The following is a 19,307-nucleotide window of genomic DNA, read 5'->3' as shown; positions in this document are numbered from 1 at the left end:
AGTATTTACAAAACAATCTATAAATGAAACGTCTCAGAATTTTATGCCAGCTTTATTTTAACAGTGACACACAGAATATCAGAAGAAAAAAACTGAGAAAATTACATTAAAAGAGAAATAAAAGGAAATAAGTATTTGACCCCCAACAGTTGTCCCCTTCTCATCCAGCTTCATACTTATGGCTTTGTATCCCATTTCAGCCTTGTGTAGGTCAATAATTTTGTCCCTGACATCTTTAGACAGCTCTTTAGTCTTGCCCATGGTGGAGATGTTGGAGTGTCACTGAGTCTCTTGGCAGGTGGCCTTTTACACAGCTGACAAGGTGAGATTAGGGTGCGTCAGTGGTCTGTGGGAGCCAACATTAGTCATGTCTTTTAGGGAATCAAATACTTAGCTTCTTTATTTAAATATTTCATTTTCTAGATTTTCTTTTTGATATTCCATCTCTCACTGTTAACATGAAGCTACCATAAAAATCATAGATTGTTTAATTATTTGTCAGAGTACAAACTTTCAAAAGCAGTGGGGGATCAAATACTTATTTCTTATATCTCTATATATATATGCGCGAGCTGTTGACCAGAGGACGACGGCCTCCCCCTTTCGAGTGTTGGCATCTCTCAAGGCCTTTTTCTGGCCACTCACTATTGGCTCACTCAAAGGAAGCTCGGCCCCTGGATCCCTGTACCATAGAAGAACCCACTTTCGTCAGAACGGGAAACCCCTCACTTGTTCAGGTTCTACCACTGAAATAGAAGAACCCACTTTTGCTTCCTTAAAGAACCAGATTTATTAGATATGCGAGTGTGAACTTGTTAAAGCTCCAAGGAAACCTGACGATGTAAAAGGTTCTACACTCTCAGTTCTACTACAGACATGGTTCTTCTATGGCGTTCCTCAAAGAACCACTGGAAGCACTCTTATTTAAGAGCTCATGCTCGCTCTGCAAATGAACAGCTGCTGAGGGACGCCAGCTCTGCCAATATGTGGAAAGTAGCATTACGTTAAAAGCAGGATGGTCATGATGTACTAGAACATCTCCTAATGGCAAACGGCGGACCTGCTCTCTCCGATTGATGGCGGTCAATAAGACGAGCTTGTTCCAGGTTTATTTTGCTGAAGGACACCTGAACACAAGAGCAGCTTCTCCAGGTACAGATGAGTAGGAAGGTAATGAGAAGTTCCCACGCATGCACAAACATTTCAATTGTCAACAGTCCACTACAACATATCCAGCTCGAGATATTACCCATTATTACATTGCAGCCGTCAACAAATACCACTAGACAGTACCGTGAGCAACGACGCCAGGACCGGTCTCTCGAACGCAGGAGCTTTCCAGTAGTATATTATTTATTGCCAGGCTCTTCAAATGGGCTTTCTGTGACTATGCAAATGTTCCATTGTGGGTGCGGATACTGGAGAGGCCCCAAGCAGAGGCCCCAAAAGAGCACAATTGGCCTTGCTCTCTCAACAGACGTCACTTTAAGAGTCTATAAACTCCACCTTCAGTTTTACACTGCTGTTCATATCTGCACTGACCAAACCTAGACTTTTAATCTTCTGCATGTGTCACTTTATGGCTCTTCATTAACATTTAAGGCATTTAGCAGACGCTCTTATCCAGAGCGACCCACAAAAGTGCTTCACTACTTAGCCAAGAAAAACCTCCAAAAATAGGCAAAAAATTCAGAGATCCTCCAAGTTTAGACTCTACTAAACAAAAGTCACTAAGGTGACCACTTTGCTATTCACCCAAGTACTCTCAGAAGAGGAGGGTCTTCAGCCTACGTTTGAAGACAGCGAGCGTTGGACTCTGCTGTTCGGACCCCCAGGGGGAAGTTCGCTCCACCACTTCGGTGCAGAACAGTAAAAAGTCTGGACGCTCGTCTTCCGTGGATCTTAAAGGATGACGGGTCGAGCCGAGCCGTACTTGAAGCTGGAAGGGCTGTTGGTGCAGATCGGCTTTTGACCATCGCCATCAAGTACGGAGGGGCTGTCTGGTCCAGTCTTGGCTTTATAGGCCAGAGTCAGGGGTCTGAATCTGATGACCTGGGCAGCAGCTACAGGAAGCCAGTGAAGAGAGAACGCAGCAGTGGAGATACATGGCTGAATTTAGGTCAGGAAGCTTTTTATGTATACCTTATTCATACACTTTAGAAGTACATTGCTAAATAATGCCGCCTCACTTCTGAGGTCAATATCAATATCTATTTTTTTACACAACACTTTAAACTTGCATTCTGACAAATTGGTAAAATACCATATTAGCATAATTTCTTTGCTTATTTGATTGTTGCAGCATGAGTGTAAAATAATAGCAATACTGTGTACGTCCTGTACACACCCCAACCCCAAGTAAAAATCATCCAAGGAGGAAGAGAAGGGCTGGAAAGGTAAACCCAAGAGACACCGTCCCCCTCATTTATAAGAATTTAATAATTCTACAGTCAGTAAATTCTGAACGTCTCTTGTTCAGGTTTCAGCAGAAGAGATCCACACCACCAGAACTGGCTTTGTATAAACATTTTTATTTACTCTAAACACTTACATGAACAAAAACACCATATAAACACAGATTGATGCAGCGACACTAACCCGCCTTCCGGTTTTGATTCAGAGGCCTTTTTTTTCTCCTTTTTTTTTCCGCAGAACATATTTAGTTGGCCAAGGCAGCACAATGCTATCATACTTTATATTACAACATGCTGTCTACACTGCCTGCACCAGGAATGGAAAGTTCTAGAGAGAGACACTAATTCAAAATCAAGAAAGTATAAAAGTATCATTTTACAGCAGTTGAAATACTGACATTTAAGTAATAGCGAGTCATACGTCATTAAAACCATGGAAGAGTCTAAAGGAGGCCAGTCTGAACCAATGAAAATAAAAGCAAAGGAAAGAAAAGGAAAGGAAAAGAAAGTTCATACATGAAGAAAATCATGTTCATACCTTCTTGTTCGGAACAGAACCGCACTAAGGGCTGCATATGGATCATTTTTGAGTCTGTCTGTACCGACGCGTCCTCAAACCTCAACCCCGGAGACCAAATGGAGGAGCCACAGTATCGTTTTCCCAGCTCAAACATGCCAGAGTCATTTCATCAGCTAATTATCAAGCCCCTCATGAATCCGGCAGGCTAGAGGAGGGAAGACGTGGAACCGTGCACACTTGTGACCCATCCAGGATTGGAGTCGGGCACTCCCGGTACGAGGGCTTGAGCCGTGAATTAGCTTCAATTGTTGAGAAGGTGGGGGGGGGGGGGGGGGGGGGGGCAATGGGGGGCAAACGGCGACACTCCTGCCTCTTTCAAAAATAAAAATAAAGCCAAATTAAGAGCCAACAGAGTGCTTTGTTAGATGAGTGTCACTGGACAGACAATGGCACAACACATTCAGGTTTCTTTAAACTCAGGTGGAAATTAGTGTGAAATGAACACGGGTTAAGAGGGGAGAGCCGAGGAGGGCTGCAGGGACCTTTTCAAAACTCATTCTTTCCATCGCGACAAAATCTGGAGGCTTACGGAGAAAACTTTTTGGCTTGTGCTCGGACCCTTTTCTCATATTCCACTCTGTTTTGGCTGCAGTTGGAAAAAAAAAACAACAAACAGAAAAAGTGGCAATGAGTGAACAATCATAATTACACTGTACATCACGCTGTAGAGCAAAGAAACTGGACTTGGCTTTGCTTACCAGTAAATTGTATATGCCTCGGCTTGTGCGGGGTCCTGAATATTTGGCTCGTTTAGGAGTTCTTGGATTCCTAGCAAGATCTGCAAAACAAGAAAGGATCTCAGAGCAAATCGGACGAGCTGTCGTTCATGAGATCACGCTGCCCCCTTCAGGGATGCAGCATACAAAGCAATGAGGATTCAAGTTAAACACTGAAGAGAACGACTGCCAGCTGAATGCAGTTACAACAAAAAAGGTCAATATTGCATACAGTTCCGTACTGGATGAGAAGCCCAACCGTGCGGCTTACCGATTAGGCAAAAGTCAAAGTCAGAAATCTAGGAAGCCCAAGTACAGGAAGTGAGAAGTAGTGTAAAAGATTCAATCTTGAAATCAGACATCCTATGCCAAGCCAATGACCCAGATCTACTTTTTCACAGGAGGGTTTCTAAAAGCTTCTTTAGAGAGAGCATGAGAAACTGCATTGGAGAGTCCAACCCAAAGCTCGAACATTCAAACTGAAAAGCTGCAGGGAGCCAAAAAAGGCCAGAAACTAAAATCTTCTGAAAGGTGCTTCTACACCAAGCAACACCAAGTATTTACATGCATGGCTCTGCTTAATGGTCTGCTGTGTAGAGCTGGGCAATGTGACGATATTTTAATGCATCATGATACATTGTTCTGGTAATATGCTTTACTAATCATATGGAGGAGACAGTTAGTGTAATAAACTCTGATCAGCTGCAGGTTTCTAACATTACTAACAGTGTAATTAGACTGAAGGGTTCATTAGATGAAGAGCAGCAGATGTGGAGTAGAAATCACTGTATTCAGTACAGGAGAGGATCTGAATAGTAGTTTATAAGAATCTGTAGCTACTGATGGGTTTAGTCTGTGATTACATGTGTAGATCATGTACTGCCCCCGCAAAAATAAAGAAATAAAACTTAAATATTGTAATATAATATTTTTCCCATATCGCCCAGCCCTACTGCTGTGTGTCAACTCCTACTGCACAGAAATCAGTTAAGATACCAGATCCTCTCCAATTCAAACATGAAAATCTGAATCCAGAGTTTAGTCCTCCACCAGACATCAATAAAACCTTTAAGATAAATAATATCAATAAGGCAGCCATCGTTTGTCTGCTAAAAATCAGTCACAGTTCCAGACCAGCAGTGCCAAGACGTGCGCCACCTAGCAGTGTGCAGTGATAATTACATGCTGTGGTTCGAGGGAGGCCGTGCACTTTAATCTATTTGTGTTAATTTAAAGGTCATTCATTGAGAAGGTGCAGAGTTCTGCTTCTGAAGCTTTCTCCAAGTCAAACCTATAAACCTAGTTACTTTGTTTTGATAAGGTTTGATGTAGTCAGTATGTGCAAATTAATCTAAATCATTTAAGCTTAATATTTTTGGACCCTTTTAAGTCACTGGTCAGTCATTTTAATAGTCTCCTAAAAATAAAATATTTTGTATATTTACAAGCATAACTACTATGAGCAAAACTACCTTCACTGGATTAACACGGGAACATTCTCTATTGAATATTTTAAAAATATATATTTAATAAAGGCATGTTTTTAGACTGTAAACACATTTCCAAGACAAACAAAAATATTTGGATCGTCTGATCGCAACTGCTGCAGCATTTAAAAGGTAGAAAGAAACAACTTGGAAGCACACAGTCAATAAATTTAAAATAAACTAAGGGACATTTAATAAAAACAACCCTGCTTGGTATACTGGTTTAGCAGCAGGCTTTAGCAAGATGTAGTAAGAGCCCATATTATATATTCTAGACACTAATGTTATATGTAATATTACATATACTAATGTTATTAGTATTATTGTTGCCAACATTAGCGTCTCAACTACAACATGCCGACATGAACTGCTGCCATAAGACTGCTAGTCTAGAACCCTGGCTTGCTCTGGCCCTGCAGACGAAGATGTGTCAGGGTGTTTATTACAAAAATGACATACGTGTGTGTGTGTGTGTGTGTGTGTGTGTGTATGTAATGTAATATAATGTGAGACACACGTTAACTTCCAATTAATCCTAATCAATAATCGTATAGTCACAAACTGGCACAATCATTCATGGTAATAGGTGATGACCGATTTAGCAATTCACATGACGCATATCCAGTTCTCCTACAGTAAGGAACATTTACAGTTCGTGGCCACAGCTGGCTTACTTCTTATTGGTTAGCCTCAATCTTTCAGTTTCTTAGACGGCAGTAATGCCCTCTGTGCCTGTTCTACAGACAGCAGACTAGCATACAGGCTCCACACATTACAATAAACAGGATGCAACGCAACTGAAACTGCTTGACGTTTGGTTCCTACACTCTGACCTTAATCAGGGTCGACATTTCTTCTGCCCATAAAAGCTGTTTACAGTAATCTATTACAGTCTTTGAAACTTGTCCAAACTGACCCGGCCACCGTATCTCCCAGCTATTCCAAAGGCTGGAGGGACAGCTACATCCAAAAATCACTGAAACGGCAGCAGCTGTACACTTGCATATATTACTTGCCTCTATATCGTGTGTATGACATTTGTGTCATCAATATGTACATAGTAGATATTATTGACCTTATATATAACCTGCTTATATCTTCAAGGAAAATCCATGCAGCTCCAAAATAATGACTTCACAGGAGAAGGCAAAAATGTTCTGATATTCCAAGTAATTCTATTGCATTTCTATTGGTCCATTCATCCAGGTTCATTTACACAGTGTACAGAAGAAGCTACAGGGTTGAAACTATAGAGAAAACTAACAAGACAAATATGAAGCAGTGATATACTCTAGTCTGTAAATTATACGCATTGTCTGTATATTGGCAGCATCACTCAATCCTTATATTTCACAGGAGAAGGAAAGTCCCTTAAGCTTACATGAAAGTCAAAGTTAAAATAATTAAATAAAATATATATAATTGTTATTAGTATTATATGGTTATTAATTATTATTAATAATAAAAATAAATATATGTGCCATCACACAGCAGGACAGTGGCCTGAGCGCTGGTACATAATGGATCTTGCGGTTAATCAGTATATATATTTATATGATTTAAATTGTGCCTAGTCTTCAGTCTGACTATATTTGGTCTAATATTTGATCCATTATAAAATTTCTACAGCCATTCAGGCTAGTTTAAAGCCTTTTTACTTTCGAAAAAAAGATTTCCAAGTAATTATAGTAGTAATTCCAAATCATTTTGGAGCATTTCTATTGGTTGATTCATCATGAAACAATGTAAAAACTGCCCGATTCTCAACGTCAACAAGCTAAAACACATGGGGAAACATGGAGATACGAGGCTTTAGTTTGAAGTTCCTATTCACGTGTGCATGCAGAGGCATCACAGGACTAACAGGAAGTGGCTCTATACAATTAGGCAAGTGCTGATATTCGGCAATTTGCCATGACGCACTATTAAAAAAATAATAAATAAATAAATCCACATGCAGGACAGTTATCAAGTTAAACCATTGCTGCAATTCGGTCAGTATTGCATGTAGAGCAGTTCTGGTTTCACAAACTCTTACTACACAGTCACAGCCCCATCATGTGTTACAGTCCCAGAGGCTGGTTAACATTCACATCGCACCCAGCAATGCATCACAGGGAGCGCTCGCAGAACTTTAACCTTCATTAAAAAGGTGAAAACTCCCCCAGGAGGTGCTGTAGCAGAGACGGCGCTGTTTCAGCCCACTGATACCAGGAGTACAGACACATGAACTTCTGAACCCAGCAGGACGGGCACCCGAGTGCTGGTACACACAGTGGGACGATGGCTTATGTGCCATCACGCAGCAGGACAGTGGCCCGAGTGCTGGTACATAATGGAAAACAGCAGCACAAGCGCTGTGAGGATCTTGCTGTTAATCAGTGTATATATTTATATATTTTAAATTGTTTCTAGTCTTCAGTCTGACTATATTTGGTCTAATTTGTGATCTGTTCAAAATCCTACAGCCATTTTCAGGCTAGTTTAAGGTCTTTACTTTTCAGGGGTACATAAACATTGCCTATAAAAACAGTCACCCCCCCAATGAATTGTTTTAGCTCATTTAATCTTGTTAATTTCAGTGAGTGAGTTCTATACAGATAACATGTAAAACATGACTGCATTAATGTTCACCCCCCTTAAAATGACTGTCCTAATTCAACAGAGGTCCAGCAGGCAGTAAGGTGCAAGTAGTCTCACAGTCAACAAAATGGATATAAACTAGTCTGTAAATGATGTATTTTCTGTATATCGGCCAATTATATTGACTCAATCCTTGTATGTCCAAAATAGCAAGTTCACAGAAGGAAAACCCCTTAAGCTTTAATGGAAGGAAAAGGAAATAAATATATTTATACACACACACACACACACACACACACACAATATATATATATATATATATATATATATATATATATATATATATATATATATATAAAAAAAAATTCCAAGTCATTTTGGAGCGTTTCATTGGTCAATTCATTGTGAAACTACCAGATTACCAACGTCAAGTAAAAACCTGCCAACATGGAGATACGAGGCTTTAGTTTGAAGTTCCTATTTACATGTGCATGCAGAGGCAACACAAGACTAACAGCAAGTGGCTCTATGCAATTAGGCAAGTGCTGAAATTTGGCAATTTGCCATGATGCATTATTTTTATTATATATATATATATAAATACTACTACTACTAATAATATCCACATGCAGGACAGTTATTAATTTAAACCATCGCTGCACAGTTAGCGAAATGAAGATGGCGAACACCTGACTGACACCTGTCAGGAAGTTCCAGCCACTGGTTAATCAGCATTCCTGACAACAGAAAAGCCTATTGAAGAGCACAGGTTAGAGGACGGATACTGAAAAGTAAGTAAAATCCATCATTAAGAAACAGAGGGAATCTGGCACAGAGGTAGACCTCACACAGAGTGCCTGCAAAGAAACAAATTAGGGACAGTTTTTAGGGGAATTTGGTTTCAATGGCTGAGATTTTTTGCAAGTCAAGACTCTGACCGTAACCAGCACAGCTGCTTGTGTGCAGCTCCTGTTCTGCCCAAACAGATTCATGCTGAAACAGCAGCTCAGAAGCTGCATCAGCCAAAGCTATTCTAATTATATTTCCGTTACATATTTAACCCATTTACCAAAAGTTGAATAAATAGAGTTATCCCCCCCCCCCCTGCTGTGAGTAGTTGCACAAGCAGATGAACTGAACTCCAAAAAAAGAACTAAATAAAAATACTTTAAGCAAGGTGTTTGTTTTATACAATTTAAAAAGGAAAAAGTAGGAAAGGAGGCCTTTGGAAAGGTTTAAGCACCCCGAAACTTAAGCTCCTAACGTCTTCCAAGGGTCTTGCGCCTTAATGAGCTTTTTAGGATCCTGACGCCTCAAACCTAGCCCTACCAAAATCAACAGCCATAGGTTTCTCCAAGCAATAGCACTCAAAATAACTGAAGCTTACACAGCAGAGCGGTTAATCAGACGTAGAGGTCAAGCTGAGATCTGGAAGACCAAGGAAGCTTTGAGATGATCTGCTTGTTAGATCAAACCTAGGCAAAGGCTAATTACCCCCCCCCCCTCAATTGGCTGCAAAAGACCTTCAGGAAACTCCAGCAGAATCTGGAGTGCTGGCAGACTATACCAGTACGCAAACACACTACATGTCCAAATGTTTGTGGACTTACTTCTAACGACTGTACTTCAGGCTTTCAGATTTTACCCCTTTCCCTTCTCAACTCTCATAAGCCAAAACACCCAACCCACGCATTATCTCCCCAATCAGGCCTCACTGGGAGGGTGCGTCGCAAGCATTGCAATGGAGTGATGTGATTGCTTGATGCAAGACAAATAGTCATATAATAATCTATATTTATAATATATTTTAAAGGTATTTATGTTACTGTTTACTCAGCTCCAATCCTGGGGAGGGAGGATTTCACAAAACAGGATTTGTTAGCCAGATAATTGAGCCGCAGTCCTGCTGTGTGCATTGGCACATAAGCCACTGTTCTGCTGTATATCTGCACATGGACCACCGTCCGGCTGCGTGTACAAGCTCATATGCTGCAGTTCTGTACTTGGGGGATTCGTGGGCCCAAACAGCAATGTCTCCTCTAAAACCGGCTCTCAAGTCGGGTTCCACTTGGGACAAAGTCAACATACTACACTGAACGCTTCACAAAGGCAAATGCATCCATTTCCACGGCTCCCCGTAAAGGCCAGTCCTCACAATCCGGGTTTTGCAACTACAGTCCAAACCGCAACAGTCTTGTGGAGCTACAGGGACCTTTTTAGTCAATTCCTATGTAGTTCAGATCAGAGGAGGACGGGTCGGTCCCCCTTGAGGGTTGGTTCCTCCCAAGGGTTCTTCCTCCAGCCCTGAGGGAGTTTTTCCCCCTTGCCGCAGTTACACTTCTGGATTGCTCACTGGGGGTCATCAGGTTTTTGATGATCTCTTGTTCTAGTACTCATTGGGTTACTGTAAAAATGCTGCGAGAATGCCAATTGGAAAATAAATAAATGATCAAAATAAAGAAATAAATTTGATTCTGCTATTTCAAGCGATTCAGCACATGAATGTATCTGGCTGTAATAGTTATTTGTGATCAATTTTCCAACTCTAGTTTCGAGCACATTTTTTAGGTTTCAGTTTGCAATACGTAATTTTCACCTTCACCTTATTTGCATGAGGGGGAAATACATTAGAAAACGTACCAGAGTTTGGGTTTCAGATCAAGTCAAACAGAATGCTGAAAAGGAGTCATCTGCTCTTGGTTGATTTTTTTTCCTACACTATATGGACAAAGGTATTGGGACAGCTACAGGAGCTTTGATGACCTTCCATTGTAAACTCTAAGCTTTGCAGTTCTTTTGGAGAGATTTTGGAGCGCGTCTGTGGGACGTTTTGGCCCATTCATCCAGAAGAGCATTTGTGAGGTCAAACCATAACGGACAAGAGGGCATGGCTCACGATCCCAGTTCTAATTCATCCCAAAGGTGTCCAGTGGGGTTGAGGTCAGGGGTCTGTGCAGGCCAGTCAAGTTCTTCCTACACCAAACTCCACCAATCTCCATCAAGCATGCCTTTAAGGAGTTTGCTTTGTGCTGGAACAGAAAAGGGTGTTCTCCAAACTGCTTCCACAAAGTTGGAAGTGTACAGTTGTTCTAAAAGGTCTTTAGTTCCAGTGAAGGGGAATATTGATGCTTTAGCAGACAAACTGCCTAAAGGCAAACTTTTGTAGATCAAGCCCACAGCATTATCCCTCCTCAACCAAACTTTACAGCCAGCACACAGTCAGGCAGGTAACCTTCTTCAGCCTTTTGCCAAACCCATACTTGTCTGCATTTACACCCAGGCCATAAAACTCCCAGTGACCATTTTTTGTGCTATGTTAACATAAAAGGAGGTTTGGAACCCTGCAGTTATTGAATCAGAAGAGCGTTGGCCATTTACGCAACAGGCTCCTCAGCACCCGACGACCACACTCTGCTATGGCTCCTAAACGCTGCCACTGTTCAATAATACCACTCACAGCTGACTGAGGAAGGAAAATTGGAAAATTTCACCAGCTGACTTCTTGTTGGTGCAGCGGTGTCTCCTATTACATACAGAACCACGCTGGAGTTCAGTGAGCTCTTCAGAACCTCCCATTCTTTCACTGATGTGTGTAAGAAAGGCAGACTGCAGGACTAGGGGCTTGATTTTATACACCTGTGGCAAAAGGACTGAATCAAACACCCAAATTCAGTGATTAAGAGGCGTGTCCCAACATGCTCCATATAGCATAGCTGTTATTCCAATCATTGACTTCAGGCTAATTCACACAGAGCCAGATACAGTTATTAAATCATAAGCACAGTATTTCCCAGTTACCACATCTAGAATAATGCTTAATTTAAAAACAGGAACGGAAACTATTTAGAGCATTTTAACAGAAGGTTCCCTGACGTATTCATATTTTTGGCAGCTCTACTGTAAATGTTTTAATAGACATTCATATAGGATACTGCATTAAAGTGAAGTTCATCTTCAAGGCTTGTTACGTAATTCCCTCCATTTATACACCAAATTCACGCTGCCTTACTTGCACCAAGTTAACATGCAAGCAAGAACTCACAAAGAGAAAAGCTGGCAAAACTAGTCTCGAATTCTCAAATTCCTTTCATGAAAATCACTTACCTTTAACAGGCATCAAGTATGCATACATACTTGAACCTATATTTAGCCCCACTAAACAAACTCCAATGACCCAGTAGCGCGAGAACACTGAAGTTCATCATAAGATTTGTGTTCCTGTGAAACTGGAAAGTTGGTAAACTGTCTATTTTCGTCCCTGCACTTCCCTTCCGTCAACAGACAGCAAACGCCATCAGCAACAACTAATAATGCATTGGGGTGAAATAAGCAGGAATCCAGTCTTTTCTGCTTACTTGCTTGATTGTAATAGCCGGCCTCCAGTCTTTGTCTTCCTCTAAAATCGATAGGCACACGGTGCCAGACGGATATACATTGGGATGGAACAGGGGAGGCTCAAATTTACCTGATGAAAGCAATAGATTAGGGATAAAACAAGAGTCAGTTGCTTTTACTGTAAGACAGAATAGAAGGCAGCAACATCGTAGAAGTCTTGACTTACACTTTGGTGGGGAAGAAGGATAGTCGTCCTTGAAGAGCATTCGCAGTTTAAACAAGCCTCCCTCCCAGGGCGTCTGAACGTGAGGGGTGCAACAGAGTTAAAAATAGAAATTTCCATAGAAATGTCAAAAACAGCTCCGTTCATATGGTCAAAGAAAAAAAACAAACAAACCCATAAATACACCCTGATCGTAGATACTCACCCCTTTTTTTCCAGGGATGGCACACTCCCAATTCATCAGGTTCATGGTTCCATCAGGGTTTTTGGTCGGCACAGCTACAAAACCCTGCAAGAGAGACCAGGCCTTAATACAACAAGCATTGAGTGGATCAAGGTTACACCCTACTGCTGGTGGGAGTCCAAATAAACAACAGGCCATGCTTTTACTGCGTAGGAAGGACTGTTTGGTCCTGTAGAAGCTCCAGATCTCATTAGAACAGATAAAGCAGGTGAGCATAAATCCAGTAAAAAGGAGAAACAAGAGCTTCTCATTCTGAAGAAAGAAAGTAGTGAGATCTTGTTGGTGAGCTAGTCTGAAGAACAGAGCTCGGTTCCTCCAGATTTCTCCTGGACACCATCCACCACCCACCCACTCCCCCAGTCCAGCCAGCACAGCGTGGAGGATGTGTTCAACTCCATCAGCAGCAGCAGCAGCAGCAGCAGCTCACCTGATTTACCATCATTAAGCCCTGATTTACCACCAAACCAGGTGTTGATCTGAGGAGAACTCTAAATAATGCTAGACTCCATGAGAGAGGAGAACTTTGGAGATGTTCTAATGATGAACACAGTGATTGAGAACCACCACCTCTACTTTCTGTAGGAGTGTTATTATCAGTGTTTATTCTTAAACATACTCCTCCCCCAGATCAGTTTTTGTTTGTGGTAGTTAAATTTAATCTAAATTTTATCAGCTTCATTAAAAGGATATGGCACATTTGCCCCCAACGCCTTAACCTGTCTTTCCTCGCCAAGAGAAACTTGTGCTCGAGTGGAAATGTAGTGGGTGGAGGTATAAAGCAGTGATCTGTATATATATTGGGGCGTACCGCCTTCTCTTTAATGCATTGGCGTACAACTGAACTGCAGCTCTGCAACTGTACTTACATCAGAAGTGGAAAATAATTTGAGGCACACCCCTAAATAATAAAAAGGTGCTAAAGGGTACCAAAGGGTTCTTCGAGTGATGACATAGAAGAATTACTTTTTGTTCCATAACATGTTGGTAAAAGATGAGGGAGGATAACCTTTAAAATAGTAAAAATAACTCTGTTTAAACTTCTTCTCACCCCTCACCTCTTTAACAAATACAGTTCTTTGGAACCAAAAGTGGTTCTTTCATCTTCCCTCAGCCTTATTTTTAAGTATAAACTTTTCACTCTTAATAAAGTGAGGCTAAAGATTCACTTGGTTTTAAACCAAAAGTTCAAAATCTTTACATCCACTTTTTTAATAAAAGGTTTTACTACTTAAAAAAAAAAAAAAAAAAAAAAAAAAAAACTTTATGGAAGATTCCTTTGTAGCACCTTAATTTTTAAAGTGGCATAAAAATTCACTCTTGAATAAAAAAAATAAAATATTGTAGAAAGTCTTATATAATAAATTAAGTGCCACAAATGCATCTTTGAGCAAAGCCATAGAAGAACTATGTTTTTAATAAAGAAGCATGTTTATACAAAGACAAGTGAAGAACCTTTACGCAAGCAAAACCATTACATTCACTTCTTTAAAATTATTAAAAGCTTCGGCACAAAAACACCCCCACTTTGTAAAACACTACAAAACTGAAGAAGCTTTTTTAAAATAAGTATTATTAATATAGGAACAATGGATTTATTATAATGTAAAGATTCTTCACACTTAAAACCAATTGGGACTGGACTAGTTTCACACAGAGTCTCATAGGAGGTGGGATAATATACTGTGTCTGATTTTAGTGTTGTCTGACTGCACCATGTTAATGGATGGGGCCCTTCACTGTCTGAAAATGAGCCATTTTAACCTCAGGTTATATGAATCCCATGCAAAATCAACATGTGGGTAAATATTGACATATCCTATGTGCGGCTTTCCTCCAGTACAGAGGCGCTCGAGGAGGCACGGCACAGATACTTCGGTGGTTTGAGTCTGTGGCAAACCTCAGTCCAATCCAGAAGGCCACCAAAGTACTGCTCAGAGACCTGACGCTGCTGGCAGCTTTAGATAAGTCACTGTTGGTGTAGCCTACAGACTACATACGTGTGCTGAACATGTAGCTGCAAATTGTTACGCCAAAATGTCAATTTTACTGTAAGTGGGTTATAAGATGGGTTATGTTTTATGGAAGCGATGATAGGGTGTCAAGTAGCCATTCCCATCCCAGTCATTTATGCTGAGACTTTCTACCCGTGTGAATCCGTCAAATATTTATAGAAATCAAAGTAAATTCCCCTCTTAAAACTAAATCTGGTCCAAATTGGGCTGTATAAAAACAATAAATAAGAAGCACTTTCAGAATATTAACAAAAAAATAATTAAAATATAAAAAGGTTCTTCTATGGTGTTGCTTTTATATATTTACACAAAACAAAAAAAAACAAACCCTAGCACATTTTAGATGAGCGTACGCTGGCCTCCTTTTCAACTAGACGCCCATGGTTAGCAGTCGGCAACACTGCTTTTGAAGCTTTGATTATAAACAGAATCAAAGGCTCCTTCAAAAGAAGAGCTGATGTAAACAAAAGCTTTAGAAGTCTGTTTACACTTTGCCGTACAACCACTGAGCAAAATGAGAACGCATACCTAAAGGCCCCACAGCTCTTCCAGCTTTTTGCTTCAGGATCCAATTTAGGTTTAGGCTTCTTTAATCGCATCAAACCACTGGACTGTATACATGCTGCATTTTCATTGGAAGTCTATACTAATCATTTCTGCTATACACACACACACACACACACCATTAGTTAACCTCCTTTCACCCTGTTCCTCAATGCTCAGGACCCCACAGGACTGACCACCACAGATCAGGCTGTAGTATTGGGGTGGTGGGTCAGTAATTCTCAGCACTGCAGTGACATTGCTGATGGGGAGTACGAGTGGTACGAGTAGTGGACCGAGAATAGACCGCCAACCCGAAAAGCGTCCTGTAGGAGGACCAGCTAGGCAGGAGTGTCTAATAGAGAGTGGACAGTGATTGGACAGATACAGTGTTTAAGCACTCCAGCAGCACTGCTGTGTCTGATCCACTACTCGTACCAGCAGCAGCAGCGCAACACATACTACTAACACACTCACACCACCACCATGTCAGTCAGGGTCACTGCAGTGCTGAGAATGACTGACCCACCAACCCCAATACTACAGTCTGCTCTGTGGTGGTCTGTCCTGTGGGGTCCTGAGCATTGAGGCTGATAACAGAGCCTGCAGAGAAACAGATGGAGACAGTCTGGAGTTACAGAACTACACAGTGCTCCTATATGGGAGGTGGAGCTGATTGAACACTACAACATGCAGCTTCTTTTAATACACACTAAACACATGAGCTGTAAATCACTGTAAGCCTCCGTCTTCTGACCTGGCCTTGTTTACATCTTTGCACAATTGTCCTCCTATTAGTTTCTACTGCTGCACCCAGAGAAGCAGCCCAGCAGTGTTTGGCTGTACTGTAGAATTTCTCTGAAGCCTAAACCGGTTACTGCTTGTTCTCAAAGCTCTGATGCTAACCACAACACCCTCCGAAAGGCGAACTGTAACCATGATTTTTAAAAAATAATGATTAAAAGGTCATATGTAGGAGTCTGTGTGTGATGGACATCCAGTCAGCCTTTAGGGGGATCTAGAAACTAGAAAGAGGTTTTGGTCACAAGTCCGATGCTTTGGAACGAGCCTAAAGCCTGACCCAGGTTTTGTTTACATGAACAAGCGACACGGTTCCCAAATTGAGCCTCACAAACCATGCACTGAAAACCCTAAACATTAACCTTCCACGGTTTCTGATGTTTGAGCAGTTTCACTATATTGCATTTGAATGACGCACTGTTGGGACACCTGCGGATTCACGGCTTCATCGGAAATCAAGGGTATTAAAAAGAGAAACCTGCTTTTGTTGGAGAAGAAGACTTTCTACTAGACTTTGGAGGAGCATTGCTGTGAGGATCATCCCCAACTCATCCCAAAGGTACTGCATGGAGCACCACCATCCATCATTCAGAGAGCACAGTTTATCCACTGCTCCTAAGCTTAATGCTGGGGGGCTTTATACCCCTCTATAGCCCACGCCTGGCATTATTAGGCAGCATGGTGCAGATAGGCTCATGTTTATTGATCTGCTCCAGAGAGACCTATTCAATTGGCAGTACTTCTCTACAGGGCCTAGACAAGCTGAGTATGCATGCATGCACATCTGAGTAAGCAATGTGTGCAACTTACAGTAGATGAATGCATTCTTTAGAAGGGGTGTCCACAAACATTTGTCCAGGGACAGAACTTTAACATTTAATTTGTGTGGTTTGTGTTATCCCATGCGGTTCACTTTTGTTTTGTAGAGTTTTGGGTGGAGTTATTAGACTATGAAGAGTTATTTTTAAAAGATCTAAATGCATGATCAATAGACGACATGACGCAGGGGGAGAAAAAACACACACAAAAACAGACGGGACCGTCTCATTTTCTGTAGTTTGATCTAAAATGTTAAAGTGAATCCAATAACTTCTGGCTGACAAATTAAAGAATTACACTGATTACATCAGATAACATTTATTTATTATCTATTGTAGCATAAATTTTAAAGTAAAAGGTTTTGTATGTGGCATCAAATTCATAAACAACTTTCTAATCCTGATTTAAAGAATATTTAAGGGCCTGAAACCTGTTCTAATCGAACTGATGTGTTATTATTATTATTATTATTATTATTATTATTATTATTATCATCATCATCATCATTTTATTTATTTATTTATTATTTTTTTTTAGAAATGTCAAACTTCTACGTTTACATAGCTGTGGAAACAAGCTCCTTATACTTACAAAAGGATGGTCTTTCCGCCAAGCCTTTCGTTCTTGTGCGAGACGACTTAACGCTATACCAGACATGACTTCAGGTTCCTTAAAATGATGGAGGCAAACCTGGGGAAAAGGATGGGCGAGAGGGTGACGCAAACAAATATTTAAAAATAAAATAAAATAAATAAATAAATTAAATAAATACATACATACACATAAACACTTACAATTCCAGCAAATAAAAGCTATATGTGAAGACAAACAGCTACAAATATTGAATAAACTATTTAATTTAATTGAGCTTTTAAATCAGATTAGCCTACACACATGTATACACATACATATCCACACATTCATTTATTTATTTATACATATATACATTATAATATATATATATATATATATATATATATATATATATATATATATATATATATATATAAAACTAAAATAAATAAAGAGTGTGGATATGTATTGCATGCATATATTTATTATATATATATATATATATATATATTAAAAAATAAATAAATAAATAGTGTGGATATGTATTGCATGCATATATTATATATATATATATATATATATAAAATAAATAAATAAATAGTGTGGATATGTATTGCATGCATATATTATATATATACACACACACATACAAGATCAGAAACACAGCAAAAACAGCTATATTCAAATAAATTTCCTAATAGACTACTTATAATTATTGAAGGTAAACAAAAAAAAATAATAATTCAAAGATAATTAATCATTTAATCAATAAAACTAGTATCCTGCACTTAACACAGTGACTTATCCCAACTTTACAGCACTACACCCAATTAACCACAGCTAAATAACTAATGAATCTGTAAGGAAATCAGTGGGTCAGAATTCTTTTAATATTGACAATATTATGGTCAATATGCAGAGAAAGGCATTACTGCAGATCACGTGAACAGTATTGATCACATTACAATAAGCTGCCCTACTGCCTTTCCCTGGGGTCTGTGACTGCCCCTCACCTCTCCACCTGAACAGCCCAGTGGAGGAGCTGCGCTTCCCATTGACCTCCACTTAGATTTTATATATTAATAATAATATATAAATAAATATATAAATAAATAGCCAAGCTCGCCGAATTGCTCAGTCTACACGAAAAACTCTGCGCAACTATAAACTCCTGCTCGTTTCGTCCACTTTCCTCCCAACTGGCGCAAACCCCCAGCTAGCAGCTCCATCCACCACCGTCACCTGGCGCAAAACCCGCGGCTCACTGCGCACTTTTCCACTTAACAGCATCGGACGGCTGAAATACGCCCTTGTATCGCGATACGACGCCGATAATCAGTCAATAAGACCCTTGTTTGTTGGATGAAGCCGCCAGACATCAGAAATGTGCAGTTTGTAGAGGCGGAGAGGCGCTAACACAGCAGCGCGGCCACGGTTAGCCGAGGCTAGCGGCACTGCAGCGCGAACAAAAACAGCGGCGCTCGCCTCCGCTGAAGGGCGCTTTCCTCACGCTTTTCGCCCGTTTTAGCCCCGTTTCACACTCACCCTTGATTAGATAAAAATGTCTGGAGTCTTTTCTCGCCAATACCTGGCTGTTTTCGGGGCTACGGGGAATCAAACTCAACAATTTCTCGCTAACTAGCCGGAGAGCGAAGTTTCCCTCCTGTAAAAACACTGAATAAAGAGGACCAGCGAGGGGCGAAATGAGTGCCTGATTAAAACCTGGCTTCTATTGGATTCGGTCGGGCATGCCTACATTGACAACAGCTGATGCAAATATCCTTAATACGGCTTTAATACCACGTGTGGCTCAAAAAATAATGAAGCACGCATTAAGGTAATCGCTTAATAAACGTATAGCTAGCTAGCTAATAACAACATATAAATATAAGCCAAGGCGGCTGTTGGACTCATCGTCGAAGAGAAGAACGATGTGTTTTTGGCCAAATACCGCCAAATCAAGCCACAGCACGAATA

The 19,307-nt window shown here is 40.5% G+C and overlaps 1 protein-coding gene across 3 annotated transcripts; it reads right to left on the bottom strand.

Annotated features, from left to right (window-relative positions):
- Positions 1-2,515: 2,515 nt before the first annotated feature.
- ube2ia (ubiquitin-conjugating enzyme E2Ia) lies at positions 2,516-19,027 on the bottom strand. 3 transcript variants are annotated; one of them, XM_072676424.1, is made up of 7 exons: positions 18,876-19,027; positions 17,349-17,447; positions 12,544-12,627; positions 12,342-12,414; positions 12,136-12,245; positions 3,693-3,772; positions 2,516-3,580 (listed from the first exon to the last, which is right to left on the bottom strand). In XM_072676424.1, exons 2-7 carry the CDS (start codon positions 17,412-17,414, stop codon positions 3,520-3,522), a joined length of 474 nt encoding a protein of 157 aa, XP_072532525.1. In that variant the 5' UTR covers positions 17,415-17,447; positions 18,876-19,027; the 3' UTR covers positions 2,516-3,519. The 3 variants fall into 3 exon arrangements, with proteins under 3 accessions (XP_072532525.1, XP_072532526.1, XP_072532524.1); XM_072676425.1 differs by having other exon boundaries at positions 18,919-19,008; XM_072676423.1 differs by lacking the exon at positions 18,876-19,027 and adding an exon at positions 18,344-18,846.
- Between the last annotated feature and the right edge of the window lie 280 nt (positions 19,028-19,307).

Source organism: Salminus brasiliensis, chromosome 3 (genome assembly GCF_030463535.1).
Source record: "Salminus brasiliensis chromosome 3, fSalBra1.hap2, whole genome shotgun sequence".
Lineage (NCBI taxonomy): Eukaryota > Metazoa > Chordata > Actinopteri > Characiformes > Bryconidae > Salminus > Salminus brasiliensis.
Note: the sequence above shows the minus strand (reverse complement) of the source record. Positions and strands in the feature narration are given on the sequence as shown.

What these genes read in the sequence shown, in the direction of transcription:
- ube2ia (XM_072676423.1), bottom strand. Translation starts at nt 18,385, where the DNA reads ATGGGAAGCGCAGCTCCTCCACTGGGCTGTTCAGGTGGAGAG. An exon ending in CCATCCCTGGAAAAAAAGGG is followed by an intron (nt 12,415 to 12,543) that starts GTGAGTATCTAC and finishes CCTCACGTTCAG; the next exon opens with ACGCCCTGGGAGGGAGGCTT. An exon ending in CGGCTATTACAATCAAGCAA is followed by an intron (nt 3,773 to 12,135) that starts GTAAGCAGAAAA and finishes CTTGTTTTGCAG; the next exon opens with ATCTTGCTAGGAATCCAAGA.